At 36.5% G+C, this 21,476-nt stretch overlaps 2 protein-coding genes and 1 pseudogene across 2 annotated transcripts; 1 reads left to right on the forward strand and 2 right to left on the reverse strand.

Annotated features, from left to right (window-relative positions):
• On the forward strand, positions 1-4,021 carry LOC143555830 (tyrosine decarboxylase-like; annotated as a pseudogene).
• A 1,389-nt stretch (positions 4,022-5,410) lies between these two features.
• LOC143555815 (DNA replication licensing factor MCM3-like) lies at positions 5,411-10,006 on the reverse strand. The gene is made up of 16 exons (XM_077045304.1): positions 9,941-10,006; positions 9,762-9,871; positions 9,474-9,682; positions 8,391-8,521; positions 8,070-8,308; positions 7,743-7,979; positions 7,500-7,654; positions 7,214-7,422; positions 6,967-7,129; positions 6,684-6,877; positions 6,534-6,593; positions 6,357-6,446; positions 6,065-6,255; positions 5,890-5,958; positions 5,678-5,819; positions 5,411-5,591 (listed from the first exon to the last, which is right to left on the reverse strand). The coding sequence occupies exons 1-16, from the start codon at positions 10,004-10,006 to the stop codon at positions 5,526-5,528; spliced, it is 2,331 nt and encodes a 776-aa protein (XP_076901419.1). The 3' UTR covers positions 5,411-5,525.
• Positions 10,007-13,687: 3,681 nt separating this feature from the next.
• On the reverse strand, positions 13,688-18,322 carry LOC143555816 (3-oxoacyl-[acyl-carrier-protein] synthase I, chloroplastic-like). The gene is made up of 7 exons (XM_077045305.1): positions 17,876-18,322; positions 15,963-16,394; positions 15,415-15,588; positions 14,799-14,912; positions 14,637-14,738; positions 14,076-14,142; positions 13,688-13,922 (listed from the first exon to the last, which is right to left on the reverse strand). The coding sequence occupies exons 1-7, from the start codon at positions 18,320-18,322 to the stop codon at positions 13,855-13,857; spliced, it is 1,404 nt and encodes a 467-aa protein (XP_076901420.1). The 3' UTR covers positions 13,688-13,854.
• Positions 18,323-21,476: the final 3,154 nt, after the last annotated feature.

Here is a 21,476-nt window from a genome sequence, read left to right on the forward strand (position 1 = left end):
ATGTTTTCACTGAATGGAGCTCGCAGCAACTTGCAGGCCTTTTTTGCACTGAACGGGCGATCATGGACTTGTGGGATGATTAAGGAGGTAAGTCCCTCAATTTAGTCTTCTTACTCGATGTGGTTTCATTTATTCGTTTGGGCTTCCATTTGTTCGTTTGAAATGTTTCATTTCAGTTTTTGCTGAGTGAGGCTAGAAGTGACTCCTGGGCTTTTATTTTCACTGATCGGAGCTATCATGGACTCGTGGGATGATTGTGTTTTCACTAAGCGGGGCTAGCAGTGACTCGTGGCTTTTGTTTTTCATTGAAAGTGGCTGTCATTGTCTCGTGGGATGATTAACGTGAGTCCCTCATTCTAGTCTTCTTTTACTCGCTGTAGTCTTCATTTGTTCATTTGTGCTTCCATTTGTTCGTTTGAAAAGTGTCTCTTCTATTTTCACTGAACGGGGCTAACAATAACTCGTGGGCTTTTGTATCCACTGAACGGGGTTGTCATGGACTCCTATGATGATTAAGGAGGTGAGCCCCTCGTTCTAGTTTTCTTTTACTCGATGTGGTCTTCATTTGTTCGTTTAGGCTTCCATTTGTTCGTTTGAAAAGTGTCGTTTCGGTTTTCACTGAACGGGGCTAGCAGCAACTCGTTGGATTTTGTTTTCACTAGACGTGGATATCATGGACTTTTGGGATTATTAAGGAGGTGACTTCCTCATTCTAGTCTTCTTTTACTCGTTGCGGTCTTCATTTGTTCGTTTGTGTTTCTATTTGTTCGTTTGAAAAGCGTCGTTTCTGTTTTTACTGAACGGGGCTAGCAGCGACTCTTGGGTTTTTGTTTTCACTAAACGGTGCTATCATGGATTCTTGTGATGATTAAGGAGGCGAGGCCCTCATTCTAGTATTTTTTTACTCATCGTGGTTTTTATTTGTTCGTTTGAAAAGTGTCGCTTCTGTTTTTACTGTACGGGGCTAGCAGCGGCTCGTGGGCTTTTGTTTTCACTGTGCAAGGCTGTCATTGACTCGTGGGATGATTAATGAGGTGAGTCACTCATTCTAGTCTTCTGTTACTTGTTGTGGTCTCCATTTGTTCGTTTGTGGTTTTCATTTGTTCGTTTGGTTTTCTTTTTGTGCCTTTGAAAAGTGTCTCTTATGTTTTCACTGATTGGGCCTAGAAGCAACTCGTAGGCTTTTGTTTTCATTAGCGGGGCTAATGGGCTATCAGGGAATCCAAGCAAGTTATAGTGATGCTTAATAGCCACTCAGACACTTCTAGATGTTGTTATTAAATTGCTAAATCACGAGCGTTGTCGGTCTCGGGCGCGTGGTGGTGTGTCGAGGCGAATTAAGTCGGTTTCAGTTACGTCAGTTACAATAACGAAACTAATATAAAACGATCGGTAGAACCCACTCTGTCGTTTGTAAAACCTAAGTGTTGTTGGTCCTAGGCATGATAGCAGTGAGTCAACGCGTATAACCATTTTAGTTATCACTTTAAAAACGAAAAAGAAAAACAAAAAAAATAAATTACTTTACCTAATCAAATTTTGACAAGTGAAATCAATCATTGTATAGTAGCACCAAAGTTCTTTATACTATATAAATATAATAATATTGCAACAATCATCCATATTCATATTTATATCACTTGCTTGAGAAAAGATAGCCTCTTAATCATTCAGATTTAAAATTATATTTTAACAATTAAGAGACTATTAACTATTACAAGGTAATCTCTTAATAAATGTTAAAAGATTACCAAACAGCCCCTTAGTTCTTGATGCATGATAATTAAGTCCGGTAGTAGATATTATATTATTTTCCCACCAACACAACCGATTTGATTTGCTATAGTGTTAGGCGCTACCTAAGCTTCTTCATGACATCACTTACTTATTTCTACTACACAATTATGTAATACATACTTAAAATTAATTTGTTATATATATAGTCATATTAAGCGTACTAACGACCAGATCTCACAAATTTTAAATCATTCCTAAGAAATGATTGTTTTAGTTTTTCTTAACCACCACTCATCTTTCACTGTATTACTAACTAACTGTATTACTAACTAGGATAGAGCCTGTGTGACACACGGGTTGTTAAAAAGTAAAATAAAAAAGTTAAATTTAATAATATACATATTAACATATCTTATGAATTTATAAGATATAAATAATTTATTAAAATACATAGATTAGTAATAATTTGTATTTTCATTTTAAAAGTAATAAAATGGAAGGTTGTGAAAGTATACCAATTAAGAAAAAGAGAAGACTAAAATCAGTTAATCCTAGCTGAGTGGTAAGCCATAAACATTTTAAAAGTAAGGTATTGAGTTCAATTCCCACGATCAACATATTTTTCATTTTCTCATTCATGAAAGAAAAATTGTAAAAATGGAAACTTGTGGAAAAATTATGTTGCTTTAATATATAGGTAAATGTTTAAACCGGAGTTGGCCTTCTAGTTAAATGGCGTGAGAGTGATGGTGTTCATGGGGGAGTTAGACCTAGAGCTTCAAAATAGTATTGAGTTATATTAAGGGTAGTTCCAAGTGCTGTGAAAAAAAACGAATGTTTAAACTTTAATTTTCACAACAATTGATGAAGGTGATGTAATGGTTTAATACTGTTGAGCATCTATAATTTAGACTTTCAGTTATAAAACAATTGATGAAGCATTGCCTGAGTCTGCCCCATTGCATCCAGAATCCATCGAAACTATATTCAACGATGTGAAGAAGGATATTATTCCAGGTATAACTCATTGGCAAAGTCCAAACTTCTTTGCATATTTTGCATCCAGTGGAAGCACCGCAAGCTTTCTCGGTGAAATGCTGATCAACGGGTTTAATGTCGCGGGATTCAACTGGGAATGATCTCCGGCTGCAACTGAGCTCGAGATCATAGTTATGGAATGGTTATTAAAACTACTCCAACTTCCCAAATCTTTCTCTTTTTCAAATGGTGGAGGAGGTGTTTTGCTTGGGACTACTTGTGAAGCCTTCATATGCACTTTACATGCTGCAAGAGAGAAGATACTTGATCAAATTGGAAGAGAAAATGCACAAAAACTTGTGGTGTACTGCTCCGACCAAACGCATTTTTCTTTCCAAAAGTCGGTAAAATCGTTGGGATAAACCCGGAGAATATTCGAGAAGTTTCGACATCAAAATCCTCAAACTTGCAGCTATCTCCAGAGTTACTGGACAAGATGATTAAGAAAGATATTGAAGATGGATTTGTTCCAATGTACTTATGTGCTACGGTTGGCACAACGTCTATGATGATGGTGGATCCGTTGGGATCATTATGTGAGGTGTCAAGTGCATATAATATGTGGGTTCATGTGGATGCTGCATATGCTGGAAATGCTTGTATCTGCCCGGAGTTTCGACACTTCCTAAACGGTGTAGAGGGTGCGAGCTCATTCAGTTTTAATGCGCATAAATGGATGCTTACAAATCTGGCTTGTTGTTGCCTTTGGGTGAAGGACAAATCGGCTCTAACGAAATCGCTCTCCACAAATTCCGAGTTGTTGAGAAACCAAGCCACTGAATCCGGGCAAGTTGTGGATTACAAAGACTGGCAGATAACACTACCACGACGATTTCAAGCGTTGAAGTTATGGATGGTGTTAAGGAGCTACGGGGCGAGTGGCTTGAGAGGAATAATAAGAAAGCATGTGAAATTGGCTAAGGAATTTCAAGGGCTTATGAGTATGGACAAAAGGTTTGAGATTACGGTGCCTAGATATTTTTCGGTGGTTTGTTTTCGAGTATCTCCTTATGTGATTGGTCAGCGCTATGACACCGAGCATGAAGCAAACGAGTTCAACCAGAAACTATTGCAATCTGTGAATGCAACAGGGCGTGTATACATGACACATTCGATCGTTGGAGGAGCTTATATTATTCGATTTGTGGTTGGGGCAACTCTCACTGAAGATGCGCATGTGGTGATGGCTTGGAAGTTGGTGCGTGACCAAGCGACTTCCATGTTGTGTACACCAACGCCTAATTAAGGGGATCAAAACGCACCAAATTTGATGAAAGATGAAGAGCATGCTAATGCTATTGTGTATCACTTAAGGATATGTGGAGCGGTTATCCTGCATAATGAAGCTAAATCTATGTTATAAGTTATCTAAAATAACAAAGCAATTCTACTTGCTGCTTTTCATTGTATGCATCCTGAATAAGTTCTCATATAATTCAAATTTCTATTTAAATGATCACAATGCTATGTTCATATTATAATTTGATCCTTACATTCGAAAACTACGGATTTGATGGCGGAAAGTAAGCAGAACCTGAATATAGAAGGTTAGGGGGTGGAGTCAGCCTTAGAGCATAGAGAGTTACGCATAAGTCGGTTTAAATATGAATACATTTAGTGTAACTTTAGTGGTGCCAATGATTAACATGACACCCAAATAACTATTGAAGGTGAAGTCCTTAGGAGGAATTTTTTTTTATATTAATTGGCTTTGTATTTGTATGACCATGTATTCATTAACAAGTTCTAATATATGCAATTGCTAGTTAATTTGGTGAAGCTGTTTTTAATGCAATTAGCAAGTTCGGTTACCTAGCAGTGTTCTCTAACTTGGAGTGTTCGGTAAATAGATTATATAATTTGAAAGAATGTTAGATGGCATATTATTTCGTTCTATATGTTTTAACTGATTTCAAGCACTACTGAACCTTAAGGGTGTTAAGAAGCAAAACCCCTAGACCATAGCGGATTTTGAAAGGGCGCCCCTTTGCCAATTTTAGTTGGCAAAGTCGCTACCGATGATCAGGTGCACCAGTGATCTCGTGGATTATAATTAAATTGGCCAGCCTAAAAGACAATGGCCAAATGGAGATGGTTGTATTTTAAGAGTTTGGGTTGACACCCACTTGCTGTCAAATGATTATATATATGCCTTAGCTTTAAAAACAATATTTCCCATGTCATTAGCTGTTAGATTCCTCCATTAATCCCACTAAACACCTCTATAAAAGCCACTCAAACAAAGTTACAAACTACTAAAACCGATCTTTCTCTACAAGTTAAAATATATACACAAAGAACGCTCACCGAAATGAAAAGTGTGAAGCTAGCCACCGCTCTCGCCATTATAGCGATGGTCCTTACCAGTTGTGGAAACATGGCTCAGGAGTTTGGGGCAGCACCCGCACCTTCCCCATCAATGGAGAGTGCTGGAATGGCTTTGCAAGTGCCTGCTTTACTTGCAGCCGTTGTGTCTGTAGTGGCTTACCTCTTCTAAAACTTTAAGTTGCTGCATATTATCTTTCCTATATCAAATTATGATCTTTTTATGACTTCGATCTTTCAAGTTTGCATTAAAAACTAGAGTTTATAACTCGATCTTCATGTGTAATGTATGATGAAAAAAAAATACCATAACAATAACAAATTTGAAGGGGGTGCATGTCAAACATCTAAACAGGAATGTAAACTAGATATTCTAATACATAAAATAGGTTAAAAAGTTACAAACTCCTCAAACAGATCATTCATCAACCCCATATGGGATAAACAACTCCGCCATCGGCAATCATTATCCCTCCTTCCTTCTCCCAGCTCTGCACGCAATCACCATTTGTGTTTTTAGTTACTCATAATACGAAAACTAACCAAACAGAATTACCGAAAATAATCAAATATATACCTCTAAGAGGAGCATAATCTCTGCTCTCAAGTAAGGTATTGCTGCTCTGTCGTTAACAGCCACCTCGAGATCTGCTATGGTTATTTGCTCGAACCGTGTTTCATGTCTATGCTGCTCTAATGCAGACCTAAATGCAGCAACCCTGCACAACAACAAATCCATTATATTAAAAATAAAAACATAACTCTATTTTATTAATAAAAGAAACACACCTTTCAGGGGATATAGTTGGTGCAGCTGGAGTTTCATCTACTTCCATTGCTTCAGTTTCAGCTGCATCCCTGAATGAAAGAAAACAAGCATAATAAATCTAACTGAATATATAGTTATATACACGCATGTATATATGTAATTGAAAATTAATTTGATATTTGGTGATAAACTAACCCTGTTTGAGAAGCATCACTTCGTGCAGTTCTTTTGTTACCATTGTTATCATCTCCACTGGTGTCAGCCTTGCGTTTTCTTTCTAGCTCTTTTTCCAGTTCTTGCTCACGTTCTTCCATGTCAGTTAATTCTTGATGATAAATCGCAAAATTGAGAACCTTCAAGGCAGCTTCAACATCAGATTTTAAAACCTACATCATGGAACATGTCAAAAAGAGCCCATGTCAAATTGACATGTTTGAGAAAAAAAACACAAATCAAAGAAACATGTTTAATATTATGATTAAAGTACCTGCTTGCTTAATTTAAGTTTAGCATGTGCGGTTGACAGTCGAATAATGGTTTCCAGGGTTCTAGCAGTTATTGGAAGTGTTCCTCCAGTCTACAAATATTAAAAACACTAATTGTCATTAAGAAACCTAAGCATATTTAAAGTTAATTAAACAAGCAGATGACTGTTAATACTAACCCTGCTACCACCGCCGCTGTTTCTGAGCTCTGCATATGCTGTTGCAATGTACTCAGATGCCTGAACAAGAAAACTTATCACCATTACCACCATTAACAGACCAATAAGAAATTAAAATAGAATCTTTAACCAATTCAAGATGGTATATACCTCATCAGTGAGATCTGGCTGAATCCTGTGTTTTGCATAATGAATATACTTTTTAAGAAACTTGATTGTTAGAGCTTCATCATTGGATCTCCTGCCTTTTTTTCTTCCGTGTAGCATTCGATTATACTCAACAAATATAGAAGCATCTAACTCAGCTTCTGCTTCCCTTCTATTAATTGAAGCTGAATCATCACCTGAAAAACATGTTCAGTGATGTTAAGTGGTATAAAACTAACAAAATAATCAAATTCTTTAAAAACAAAATACAAACACATGATCATACCTTCTTTATCAGATCGGAAACGGTGCATACGCAAAACATGATCAGAAATTCTTCGATCAATCTCAGGATCCATTTGGTCCAATACAATAAACAGCAAATCAAAACGTGACAGCAAGGAATCAGGAAGTCCAATATTCTTTGTTGGAGTAATTGACCGGTCGTACTGCAGATGATCAATTAACATAGCACAAAGTTAAGATATGTCATATCACAATATAACATGAATAGATGTCACTAAAGTACTTACTGTTCCATAAATGGGATTAGCAGCTGCTACCACACTGCATCTGGCATTTAATGACGCATGAATACCAGCTTTTGCAATGGTTACAGTCTGTTGCTCCATAACTTCATGAATTGCTACACGATCTTGATCGTTCATTTTGTCAAACTCATCAATGCAGATCACACCTCTGTCTGCAAGAACCATTGCACCGGCTTCCAGCCTTCTTTCTCCTATAAAATAAACCATAAAAACATCAGTAAAAGAAATGATGTTTTCCAAATTTCTCATATTTATCACTATGTTTTACCTGTTTCTTGATCAGAAGTAACTGCAGCCGTCAAACCAACACCAGACGAACCACGACCAGTGGTTGAAATTGCCAGTGGAGCAATACTCATAATAGCTCTAAGAAGCTGTGACTTGGCAACAGAAGGATCTCCAACCATCATCATGTTAATGTCACTGCAAATATTATAGTAAAATCAACTTTAATACTTTTAACTACTGAAGCAAGACAAGTATCTTGACAACAATAGAGATTACAACATACCCTCTTAAGTGAGTCCCATTTTTAAGATTCTTCTCGGTTCCACCAAGCATAAGTAAAATAACTGCCTTCTTAATCCATGCATGCCCATAAATTGAAGGTGCCAGTGATTTAGAAAGCAAGTCAAATGTATCTACTCTCTCAGCTATCTGTTTAATATGTTTCAAGTCCTCTGAACTATAAACCGGAGCGCTTGCCTCTTTGTCAAGCAAATAAATATTGTTTGCTATAAGCACAGTCCTACATATTATAGTTAGTTAAAAAATGAAATGCGCAGTTAGACCAATGTAAAAGTGAAAGAAAATATAAAGTGTAGACATTTAAGTTAACCTGAAAACACCGTTAACACTGCCTTGACTTTTCCCAGGAATAGCTTTGTAAACTCCAACAATTGCCACACGGTCTCCAGGTTTGCACGAGTCAACCAGATCATCTTCTGCAATGACATCTACGGTTCTTGGGAGTTGGCCAGGAGCAGAATTTTCAGGCACTTCTTGCATTGATAGTGTTTGATGGTCTTTGTAATGGCACATACCAAACTCAGTTACCAACAAATTTCCATTGTCATCCTGCAGATAATATTATAAATGAGATAATAATATTCTATTATAATGATGAATTGTGACAAAAATGTATAGAACATAACATTACCCGCGTTGGATACACGGAACCTGTAGGCAAACCCATTGTAGAAGTAATATCTCGATACTCACGTGACGTAAATTGCTTAGTTGAAGGGCAGTAATGAACACTTTTGACAACTTTTGGCCTTACAAGAGAACCTATATAAGATTTAAAGCACGTGTGTTAAAAGTTTAAAACTACACTAACAGCCCCTTGTCAACATAATGATAGTTTTATCAGAAGTACTAAAGCACATTTCCAACAGCCAAAAAAGCCTAATCTAGCTTACAAGTGATTCTGCAAGTAAAAATTGGTTAGCTTTTGCTAGGGATAAGCAAACAGGTACAGGTACCAAATCGGTACCAACTTTTTGAGTTTTCAGTACCGGTACAGTACCGGTATTTTCCGAATTTTGCCTACGGTACCGGTACCAAACCGAAGATTTTTGGTATCGATACTAAGATTATGAGAAAATCAGTACTGAATTTTCGGTGCAGTGCTCGTCTCTAAGTTGTTGCAACTTCAATGGCCAAGTAACCAAATAAAACATTAACAAACCACACAAGCAGATTTGAGCTTCCTAGTTACATAACATTCATAAAACTAAAAAAAAAACTCCACACTTTTACTTGCAGAATCATAAACCTACTTTTTTTAACAAAATCAAACTTTTAACTCTAACCAAGTACAGTGTTGTAAAACTCGCTAAGCAGTCAGCGGTGAGGTACCAATTTTATATTTATATATAATTTTTCAAGAAAAAATGTATAATTTTATAAATACTTTTAAAGATGTTGACCAAATTTCAACCTATTTCCATCTAATTTAGGGGCCAATTAGGTAAAATCAAATCAATATCCCTCCAGCTTCCAATTAATCTACACCTAATCGTGACTTTTACAACACTGACCAAGTATTTACCCTAAATGTGCATCTAAAATTAATGTATCTAATTTCAATCAATTTTGCCTGCATTTGTTAATCAATTCATAACCAACTTCTAACCTAAACAACTCATCACAAAAAGCCACCTAACTTACACAACTTAAACACTTTACAAACCATAAACTCACAAAAAAAAATTAATAAACAAATAACCAAAAGACTTACACTTAGTAATAATCCCATTAACCTTGACCATGGACCCAATAAACTCAGACAACAAGTCTCTCGGCGTAACCTCCCTCGAAACAAACGGTCCGTCAATCCCAACCAACACCTGCTCGCCTTCGGTCAAATACTTCGGGTCAATACTCCGTGTTCTGTCCGTTATGAAGTCCGTCAACGACTGCATATACTCGCTAGGGTTTCGTAACAACCTGTAACAGTTATAACAATAATTAGTTAGTTAATTAATTAATTAGTGAAATTAATATATTAATTAATAAGATTGGAGACCTTTGGGAGAGATCCACGGCGTCACGGTGATGGAGGTGTGAGAGGTTGAAGATTAAACGACGGCGTTTGTTGTTGATCATGTTCCTGATGTCGTCATCTAAAGTATCGTACTGAGAAGACAATATTATTATTAAGTAAACATTAATAAGAAACTAATTGATTGATGGATTAATGATTACGTTTGAGTCGAAGAGGTCGGTGAAGGCTTTCTTGTTGGTGGCTCGTATCTCTTCAGTGATGTCCATTTCGATTTGCTGGAGAAGTGATTGAATTGGTGGTTGATTGATTGATTAACGAGCTATGAAGAAGAAGAAGAAGAAGAAGAAGAGATGCAGAGTGAGAGTGAAAGAGTGGTGTTGAGTTTTGCCCTAAAATTGTTCTGCGGTGGGGTTTTGGCGGGAAGTGTGAAGATATTGGAGATGTGTTTTGGCGGGGAAAAAAAGACGGGTTCCCGCTTAAAACGAAGCCCAGAGTTAAATTTATACAGTGGGCCGGGCTCTTAAGCTTTGGTAGTTTGGTCATGTTGCAAGTGTGGTCTGTACTAGAAGTGGGCGAATCGGGTTTTTTCATGAACTGATTACGGGTACGGTCATTAAAAGTGAAGAACCGGGTCGGTAGAACCGGTTCTGGGTATTTGACCGGTCTTTCCGGGTTTTTGTTGGGTTTTGGCCGGGTAAAGGGGGAACCGGTTCGACGGTCCAGGTCCGGGTACGATTTTTTTACAATGGGCGGGGCTCGTAAGCTTTGGTGTGGGCGAATCGGGTTTTTTCATAAACGGATTCCGGGTATGGTCATTAAAAGTCAAGAACTGGGATTAGGTAGAAGCCGCATCTGGGTATTGTGCTGGTCTTTCTGGGTTTTTGTTGGGTTTGGCCGGGTAGAGGTGGAACCGGTTCGGCGGTTTAGGTCCGGGTACGGTTTTTAGAGGAGCTGAAACATGGTACGCAACCATGGGTCGGGTACACACAGTGGCGGATCCAGGAATTTTTTTAGGTGGTGCACTACTTTTAGAGTCGGGTGTAAAAATTCCAGGTCGGGTCGAGGTTCGGGTTGGTTCGATAGTTCGGGCAAAGCTAATTAGATAATAAAAATGCGATAAAACTAGAAATCTAACAAATTAAAACTAAAATTTAACAAATAAGTTAACAACTAACGACATCAAGAACAATTAACAGATAACAAGAACCATTAACATTTAACAAATGAATCTAAAACCCTAAAATTGATACGAGGCTGAATTAAAAAAAAAATCTAAAAATTCGTAAGGTGCACAGATCGAACCAGTGACTTTCGATTTACAAAGCTTTGAACTTACCAACTATACCAGCACATACTTTTGTATTTAGGGTGGTTCCTTCCTAATGTATAATGTGGTTCAATCTAAATTTCTATATATCAATACACTATTATTTTGAAACTCGGGTGATTCCGGAGAACCACCCATTTGTTAACTGGATCCGCCCAGGGTACACTGAGACGTATCTGGAACCCCCTTTGTACTATGTAGTGACTATGAATCTCTATTATGCGTGTACAACTTTTTTTTCATTTGTTTGAACGACAAAATTGTGTCATATGGCAAATCGCTTCGATACTGGTATCATAGGCAAAAATTCCGTAAATATAGTTTCTTAAAAACATGGTGCCATTACCAAAATATTGTTTCGGTACCAGTTCGGTATCAGTATCCGGTACCAATTTGCTCATCCCTAATTATATTGCATGTCTACGCATATACAAAATCCAAAAGGCATATGAACTATAATGATTTTTTACGCATCCTGTATGTAGATATTACAACAATTATTTGTCAAAAAGAAACTTAAATGATTTAGATTTGTTCTATATGTTCTCATAACAATTTAGCACTTTAGTGACAACTAGTATTATTATCCGTGCGTTGCAGCGGAGTACGTTAAATGCATTACATGTTCCGATGCTTAAAGAATTTAAATAGAAACGTAATGAGCTAACAACAAACATCAACTCCAGAGTACTACCAATAGACATCACCAATGGACGCAAATGAAATACATACCTGCAAATGAAATACATACCATAAGTACATATTAGCTGGCATAATTAAAAAAGATAAAAAAAAAAAGTTAAAAACAATGCATCAGTAACCTATATTTTAGAGTCGCTTAGTTTTGCCTATGACTCGAACTCGGTCTAAAATGCAGAACTAATAGTAACAATAATAACAAAATTTCAGGTTAACGGTTCCTATTCGTGTAAACCCGCAAATATTCATGTTGTTTGGTAGTTTGTGTATGACATGATTTTTGGATTCATGTCCTATTCGGGTATTTTTAGGTTCAGGTTCGTGTCAGTTTCGATTCGCGAGTCACAACCCATTTAACAACCTTAACCGAAGTTTCAAAGCCTACACATGACATACAAATCATTCATGAAATAGACTATTACCGAGAAATAAAATATTTTTGTATATTTTAACATGAAGCTTCTTTTAAATTTCTTTTCCTTGGAAGAATCATGCTTTCTTTTGGCAATTTAGGCCTGTAAACAAACTGAACCAAACATTCATGAACAGTTCGTGAACCATTCGGTGGAAAATGTTGTTTTGTTCTTTTATTTAATAAGCGAACAAACATGAACAAAACTTATTGTTCATTTATTTAAATGAACGAACATAAACATGCCCTGTTAATGTTCGTTCAGTTCGTTTACAAGCCTATTTGGCATTCTTTTGCCTAACCTCTGAAAGCATGAACAATCTTTTTTTTTTCAAGAAAAGTAATACACTCACTGCCATCAGGGTTACATAGCAACATTAAGCTTCATAAGCACCCGTGACACCCTTTTTTATTAAGAAAAGTAATACCATCGTTTACGTATGTACGTTTATCTTTGTTCAATTCATTTATGTTCGTATATGTTTGTGAACTATTCGTTTAGATTTTAAATAAACGAACATGAACACATATATATGTTTGATTAAGTGCTCGTGTTCATTTAAAGTTATACGAACGAACATGAACATGAACATATATTTTCGTCTGATTAAGCGTATATGGTTATGCCTTTGCTTGTGTTCATTCGGTTTGTTTAGAGGACTAAACATGTGCCATGGTACGTGGCATCTACCGAAGAAACAAATAGATCATCAACTCATATGTCATCATGAAAGGTATACACACAACCAAAATCATAAATACTTACTACGAATAACACTAAAATGCAGGTTGTATGAATGGCGTTTGAGTCGGCCTGTATCATCGACAGAACAAAGACCCAAGCAACCGCACACACGATTTGTATGAGTTTAACCAACAAAAAACATATGATTGGCTAGCATTAAAATTCATCTGCTAGGAGTGGTGTAACAAAGAAGACATTCTTCAAAGATATGAAGTAATTTTTCCTGCAGTTACCACAAATATTTATTAATCCTATTATTATATCAATCTATTGTAATAACAAAACTTCAATGTCAAAAATACACAACTGCAATAAAATTTCCCCAAATTAAAAACTCTAAAACTCCATAACAGAATAAGAAATATATCAAATTGGAATCAAATATTTTACCAACGACTGGTCCTTCTGGTTCTGAAGCAGCGTGTCAGCTCGATTGCTCCAAAAAGCTTATCGGAAGTCGGACTGATCATCGGAGGCGGCGCTGCAGTGGTGGATGGCGGAAGACGGCAGAATCACAATAGTGGTGAAAGAGACGAAGGCGATGTAGTGACGAAGGTTAGTAGTAGGAGGAGCTATGGACTGGATGAGGGAGGAGGTCACATGTCATAACCGCAAGCACGTGACAAGTAAATGGCTTTTGCTACGTGTAGAAAAGTAATTAGTTACTCGTATGAACAGTACGTTTCTGTGAGACAACCGTCGTCTGAGATTGAGTATATATATATATATACAGAGAGAGGACAAGAAAGATGTGATTTAACAAAAATATATATATATATATATATAAAGGTATGGTGCCAGAGTTTTTGAACCCATAGCCAGCCTCTAAATCACATAAATAATGAACTCAACTCACTTCTAACAAGTCTAAATTGGCCAACAAACATGAAAAACAACAATCTCATAAGCCCTAAACATGCTCATCATCAAATCAAGGCTTGAAAGCAGAGAATGCCACAACAGAGTTGTGTCCACCAAAACCAAATGAATTCGAAATCGCTGCACATTGACAAAGCATTCTAATCAGTCAACCTTCCATAAAACCCACAAAGTAAAACTTGGTTATATTTTACATGCGTTGGTTAAATAAGTCGAAAGTTAAGTTTATATCAATTATCAGATTAAGGGAAAAAGGAAAACAATCAAACTTACCAACGTTGATTTCATGCTGCTGTTTTACGTTAGCAACAGTGTCGAACTCAACAGCAGGCTCCGGGTTCTATGCACACAAATAAAAGTTAAAACATTTAAAAATATAAGAGAATCATCATCATCATCATCGTACTCGGTATATCCCACCAATAGCAAAGCTATGGTAGGGTCTGAGAAGGGTAAGATGTAGACAGCCTTACCTCTATCCCGTAGGAATAGAGAGGCTGCTTCCGGTGAGACCCACGGCTCGATAGTAGTTTTGCATCAAGCCTTGGACATAAGGCACATAACACTCAACCATCGGCACACCGGTCGATTGGTGCATGTACCCTTGTCTTTTGGCTATCAACGCCACCACATGATGCCTGATTAACCTTCCGCCACTTTTTAATGTTATTTTCACGAGATTAGTAAAATAACGTCAAAATTAGTGCAATTTCACTTTTGCCCACCCGAGGATTCACACATATATATATTATATGCGCGCACCGCAAGCAGGGCGTTAAAAATATAAGAGAATAATATATATAATATCCTTCCAGATGCAAATGAAGATCATACAAATTGATTAATGGAGGGATGTAGCCATCCTGTTTGGATGGCTTTAACCGTAGCAATGGCTTCTAAACCTCCGGCTGCACCTAAACAGTGCCCTATCATAGACTGAAACATAACCAAATTAGTAACACTTCTAACTTAACTATTATTATTATTTATATATACCTTGGTTGCGTTCATTTTGATTCCTTCGGTGTTCTTGAATACCTTCTTTACCGCATTTACTTCAGCTAGATCACCAACCAATGTTGAAGTTGCATGTGCATTGATGTAATTAACCTAACAATTATGCACCATTAGTAGTCGAAACGCATTTCATGTAGCACCTTAAAAAAATAATAATCATCATCATCATCATCATCATCATCATCATCATCGTACTCAGTATATCCCACCAATAGCAATGCTATGGTAGGGTCTGAGGAGGGTAAGATGTAGACAACCTTACCTCTACCCCATAGGGATAGAGAGGCTGCTTCCGATGAGACCCCCGGCTCGATAGTAGTTTTGCATCAAGCCTTGGACATAAGGCACATAGCACTCAATCATCGGGACACCGGCTGATTGATGCATGTGCCCTTGTATTTCGGCTATCAACGCCACCACATGATGCCTGATTAACCTTCCCCCACTTTTAACGTTATTTTCACGAGATTAGTAAAATAACGTCAAAATTAGTGCAATTTTACTTTTGCCCACCCGAGAGTTCACACATATATACATTATATGCGTGCACCGCCAGCAGGGCATCTTAAAAAAATAATAATAAATAGTTAAATGCCTCCTCTGCTGACACACCAGCATCCTCTAGACTACTTTGAATACAAGACGAAACACCAAGTCCATCCGAACGTGGGTCGGTCATATGATACGCATCACAATTAATAGCGCCACCCAAGTATTCAGCCAGTATTGGCGCATCTCGTTTCATTGCATGTTCCAAACTCTCCATCACCTGCAAATAATGTAACCACATTTGATTATTCATACCCGTCTTGACTCAGTGAATTAAGAGTTATTTACATGGATGGTCGTTGTGGTATGCACTGATTTTGGTTTTGGTCCCCAACTTTGAAAAAAATACATCTTTAGTCCAATAGTTTGCACAACAACATGTTTGGTCCCTAAATTGGATGAAGGCTAACTTTGTCTGTTATTTAACGGCCAAAGTTAACGTCCGTCTATTTCAGAGACTATCTTCGTTACGTTTGTGCAAATTGTTGGACTAAAGATGTAATTTTTTAAAGTTAGGGACCAAAACCAAAATCAGTGCATACCATAGAGACCATCCGTGTAATTAACTCTTTAATTAACAAATAACAAACTTACCAAAACACCAGCACCTTCACCCATAACAAACCCGTCTCTATCTTGGTCCCACGGCCGTGAAGCAGTTTGTGGATCGTCGTTTCTCTGAGACAACGCTCTGCATGCAACAAAACCGCCCAATCCAATTGGAATAATGGCAGCTTCCGTGCCACCAGCAATCATCAAATCAGCTTCACCTCTACGGATATGATTTGCAGCAGCATGAAAGCAGTAGTTTGAGGTGGCACATGCGGTTGAGATTGAGTAGTTCGGGCCCATGAAGCCCAAATCAATGGCTAATAATGCGGATGCCATATTGGTTATCGCATAAGGAATAAAAAACGGAGTGATTTTTCTGTAACCTCTTTCGATGAGCGACTGAACTCCATCTGAAAAAACTGTTAGACCCCCCATTCCGGTTCCAACTAGCACACCCGCACGCTCTTTATCAATCTGCAAACGTCATATCGGTTTTAAAAATAAAAAATTATGTGAATTGTTTCATACAGGTTGTAAAAACAGCATTTAGAAAATGTAGCAATTATGAACGGGTTGGTTTAGGTTATGTTCTATCTCTAGTCTCTACGGGTCACATGAAAACAAATATAATATTAAAAAAACTAATAAGGCATCGGGTCGAACTTTGAAACTAAAGTAGTCTAAAATGTATTTTAATGCATTAAACCTCTTAAAGCATGTGTCTTTTTTTTTCAGAAAATGCATAAATTTATTAAAATGTGAAGAAGGTGTTTTGGGTCAACCCAACCCAACACACCCAACGTGTCCATTTTGCTACCTCTAAAATTTGGATTCAAAATGTCACGAAGATGGAAATGTTACAACTAATTTCATATCCCATAATCAAAATTACTGCAACTGTTTCTGAGACGAAAGAAATTTTTTTTAAAAGCCGCACGTGTTAACATTCATATTAACATCATGCACTAAGCATAGCTTTCCAACAAAAATAATTTACTGCACTTTACACATGATCCTTAGTACACGCATCACAAACTCTTTTACCGAAGGCACATGTATCTAGTATGCTTCAAATTCCTTGTTTACTATAACTTAAGTACACGCGACTTAAACAGTCACCTAATCATTTGCTTAAGGCTAAAATAGGTAATTTCACATTCATCTTAATAATCAATAATCTTATTACCACTTCATCCTAACACGATCATTTCAATCATGTATAATAAATAACATAACACAACAATAATTAGTTCACGCTAGGAATTCGAATTTCTGACACGACATGAACATAACATGAAATTCATGGGCTTGGGTTTGGTATAAACAGTTTCAGGTTGACCCGTTTAACCCATATATTTATATTTTACCTTTTTTTAAATATTTAGTATGTAATGAATAAAATCCATTGTGTATTTTATTGTCAAAATTTATAAAATAAAAACGAAATTGACATAAGACTTTCTAATTTAAATGTAATTGTTTTATATTAATTTGCATTTTTTTGTTGTGAAAATGTAAATTCAAATTATTCATGTATGAAATCAATAAAAATATAAAAGACTATCGGCAACCCGTGAATATGCTGGTTGTATGTCTCACATGATTTTCAGGCTCATATAATTAAAACGTAATCATATCATAAAAAAATCAATTTTTTTTGTCGAAAAATGTAAATCTAAAGTATTTATGTCATTTCAATAAACTATAAAAAACAATCGAGTCAAACGGACCGTGCTCACATTCAACGTATGCCACAACATTTTCGAATTCGGGTCATGTTGAGGTTCGACCCGCCAACGGAACACAACCCGATTACCACCTCTAGTTTACACAAACCCTAAAACTCAATCACTATTAACCAAATCCAATTACTAAAACTAAAAATAATAATAACAATAACAATAATAATAATAATAATAATAATAATAATAAAACAACCAATAAAAAGCACAAACCTTTGAGCGATTATCACCAGCAAGAGCAGCATCTTCAAGAGCTCGTTTACCGGCCACAATGCAATACCGTAAACAATCATCAAGCCTCCGGTCATTCTTCCCATCAATATAACCATCCGCCTTAAACCCACGAATCGGCCCACCGAACCGGGTCGGAAACTTCGACGCATCGAACCGGTCTATCAACCCGATCCCACTCTCACCCGCCAACAGCTTCTCGTAGTACACATCCAAGTCGTTCCCGAAAACCGATACCAGACCCATACCCGTAATCACGACCCGTTTTTTCGGATCCTTTTCTCGTTTCGGGGCGGCGGCGGCGGTGATGGAGGCGCGGCGGCGCGTGAGGGAAGGTGGTTTGGCGGTGGCGGGTGGTGTGGGTTTGTGGGTCGGGTCGAGTGGGGTGACCCGGAGTGGGGTTGATTGGAGAAGAGCTTGAGCTTGCATGGTGGATTGAATGTGGGGTGTGAAGAGGGTTTATTATTATTATTAGATAAGAGCTTACTCTTATCTAAGTTAGAAGTGTGTCAGTGATGATGTGTTTTGGTGAATGATGTGGATTGGATCGTGAATGGTGTAAGTTAGAAGTGTGTCAGTGATGATGTGTTTTAGTGGCGGATCTTTACCGAATCGTTGTTTGTGACAATAACATAAGCATGTGAGAGTTATGAATTAATGTTTAGTGTCACATGTGGTCATACTCACGTGACGTGAAGCGCCTATAGTGAAACCGAATTAAATATATATATCTTAGTTTTTATTTTTCGTGTTATAGGTTATTTTACGTTATTCGTTTATAATATTTATATATTTTTTTATTTTAATTTTATTTATTGTAAAAAAGTTAATAATATACTTAGAATTTAATGATGAAATGGTTTCACAAATAAATGAGATGTTGTAACCCGATTTATAAACTATCTTGGTTTGGTGAGATCCATAACCCGCTTATTTGTTTTACTGTAAAATTGTTTATTAATTATAAATAATATCTATTTTTTTTCAAAAAATCGGATATTTTTAGTGTATCCCTATTTTATAGGATTTTGGTATCAAATATTTGGTGAGATTAATTTTTAATTTAATGAGATATTATAATTGGTTTAAGGGCTATCTGGGTTTGGTGAGACCTATACCCGTGAATCCGGCTCACATGCATGAGAAGTCTCTATTTACAAATAAAATAATCTGGTGATTTGAGAGAATATAGGGAGCAACCAGGAAGCTTTTAAAGGTTTCGTTTATATATATTTAAGATTTTTACATTGAAATAAGCCCTATTCCCGAGTTTCACTTTAGAAAAGAAAGGAAAAAAAAGTGAAGGCTTTTATAGTGTAAATTCTTTCTTTCTATTTTGGAATGAATTGGATGGATGGAAAAGAAAATGGAAAAAAAAAAACAAAAAACTAAAAAAAAACATGAAGGAAAGGAAAAGAATGTAAATGCTTTCCTTTTATTTCCTTCGTCAAATGAACTCAGGAACTCAGCGAAAGGTAAATGGGCAATAAGTTGTATGGTTGGTGTTTTTAGATTAAGAAAGCAAGCCTTTTATAACCGAACATATATTTCTATTTGATTATCACTTAATTTTGCTCATAAAATAAGAAGGTAGTGTTTTTGTTAATAATTGTTCTTTTTATAATTAAACTAGAGTGTTCCCGACACGTTTTGCGCGGATAACTCGACAACGGACCCACATATTAAAACGCGAATACGTAAACACATTATAACGAATATCACTTCGGCACAACAAAATAAAAGTTTATCTAACTATCAAAGGGACTTGGTTGGTATTGGGTCTGCTGATTACGACATTGATGTGATACCGACACTCGGTATGTGGTTTCAATACAAAAAAAATATTCTATTGCGAAAAAAACTCCATTTTCATCGGAACTTACATAACTTGTTGCGAATACAACTTCGTTTTAACGGCATGACATTTAAAAATATGAGCATGTCGTAACGGCATACTAAAGTTTTTAAAATATCGTATGCTAAAGATTACCAAAGAATCAATAATTTAAATGTATAAGTAATAACAAAAAACTATACGGGAAGGAAAATACATGTTAAGGTACATACTAAAACCATGAAAACTTTGGGATGCTAAAGTGAAAAGCAACCAAAGTTTAGCAAAAAGAAATGTCATGAATCAAAACCAAAACAATTTAAAACTTGAGAGAATAAATTGAAACAATCAAAAATTCAAGGACCAAGTTGCAAAATTGTACTATATATTAAAGGAAACACTGTAGCAGTGTTTCTCCTTTAATATATAGTATAATAAGTGAAAATTAATTATAAATTTAGGGTATGTTTGGTTGGAGGTAATGGAATGAATGGGAAATGAAATGAGAGAAGGAATTGAATGGATAAGGGAATGAAATGAATCGTTACCATTTCTTTGTCTTGTTTGGTTAGCCTATGGGAATGAAATGAATTATTAAATTTTGTTGTTTGGCATCAAAAAAAAATTATACGAATTAATTAGAAATAATAAAAACACTCTTATTTAAAAATATTTTTTTTTACAAAAAAAAACCCGCAACGACGATGATGGTGATAGCGCTGGCGACGAATATGGTGGTGTCGGTGGCGACGGTGGTGGTGGGTGGTGGTGAGGGTGGGGGTGGTCAAGTGATGGTAGCATTGATAGTGATGGCGATGGTAGGGCAGTGGCGACGGTGGTGGTGACAACAACAACAGTGGCGGTCAGGTGGTGATGACAACAATGGTAGTGGTGGTGGTCGTTGTTAGGTGGTGGTGGTGTTGAGAAAGTATGGTGAAGGAGGAATGAAATGAAAAAAATAAGGAGGGTGGGAAGGAATAGTTTTGATGAAATGGGATTTCATGTGTAATGAATGATTCCATTCTATTGAGCAACCAAACACCACTTTTCTATTCCCATGTAATAAATCATTCAATTCCCACTGACATTCCTACATACCAGGCGCTACCTTATGATGGTGAATGAATGATATTGCCTTTATCAACAAAAGTAAAAGTTTAACTACCATTAAAGTATCCGTAGCGCGAACCCACGGTCTGCCTCTCTCTCTCCTCTCGTTCGTCCCTCTCTCTTCTTCCCCCTCACAAAATCCATATGGACGTTCGTTTTCAATCCGGAATTCCAGATACACTTCACCCTCTCAATTCCTTTTCATCTCACTCCTTTGCTTATGCTCCACGTCAGATTCGGTGGCCCGCCTTAAAGAAGCTCTTAATTAAGCTGCCATTATAAATTACTCTTGACAATTTTGGATTATTAAAATGTAATATTTTTACATTTCATTATATTACATGCCGTTTAAAATTTGGATGACATATAATAACTCATTTATATATCGTATTGTTTTAGTGAGATAGCTTTTACATAAAAATGATTCAATGAATACCTCTTGTATTACAAATTTTTGAGCTAATTCATTATCATGTTTAGAATTAAGAAAACACTTTTTGCCAGCAAAAGCAATATGTCATCAACTACCAAACACTTGGATATATTAATATGACTTAACTAACTTAACTTTAACTTTTTATGAATATATTAAACTAGCTCTTGAACCCGCGTATTACACGGGATTTGTCAAATGATAAA

This window comes from Bidens hawaiensis, unplaced genomic scaffold, assembly GCF_021521415.1.
Source record: "Bidens hawaiensis isolate Kalapana, Puna unplaced genomic scaffold, B.hawaiensis_p1.1 tig00018320_1, whole genome shotgun sequence".
NCBI classification, from domain to species: Eukaryota; Viridiplantae; Streptophyta; class Magnoliopsida; order Asterales; family Asteraceae; genus Bidens; species Bidens hawaiensis.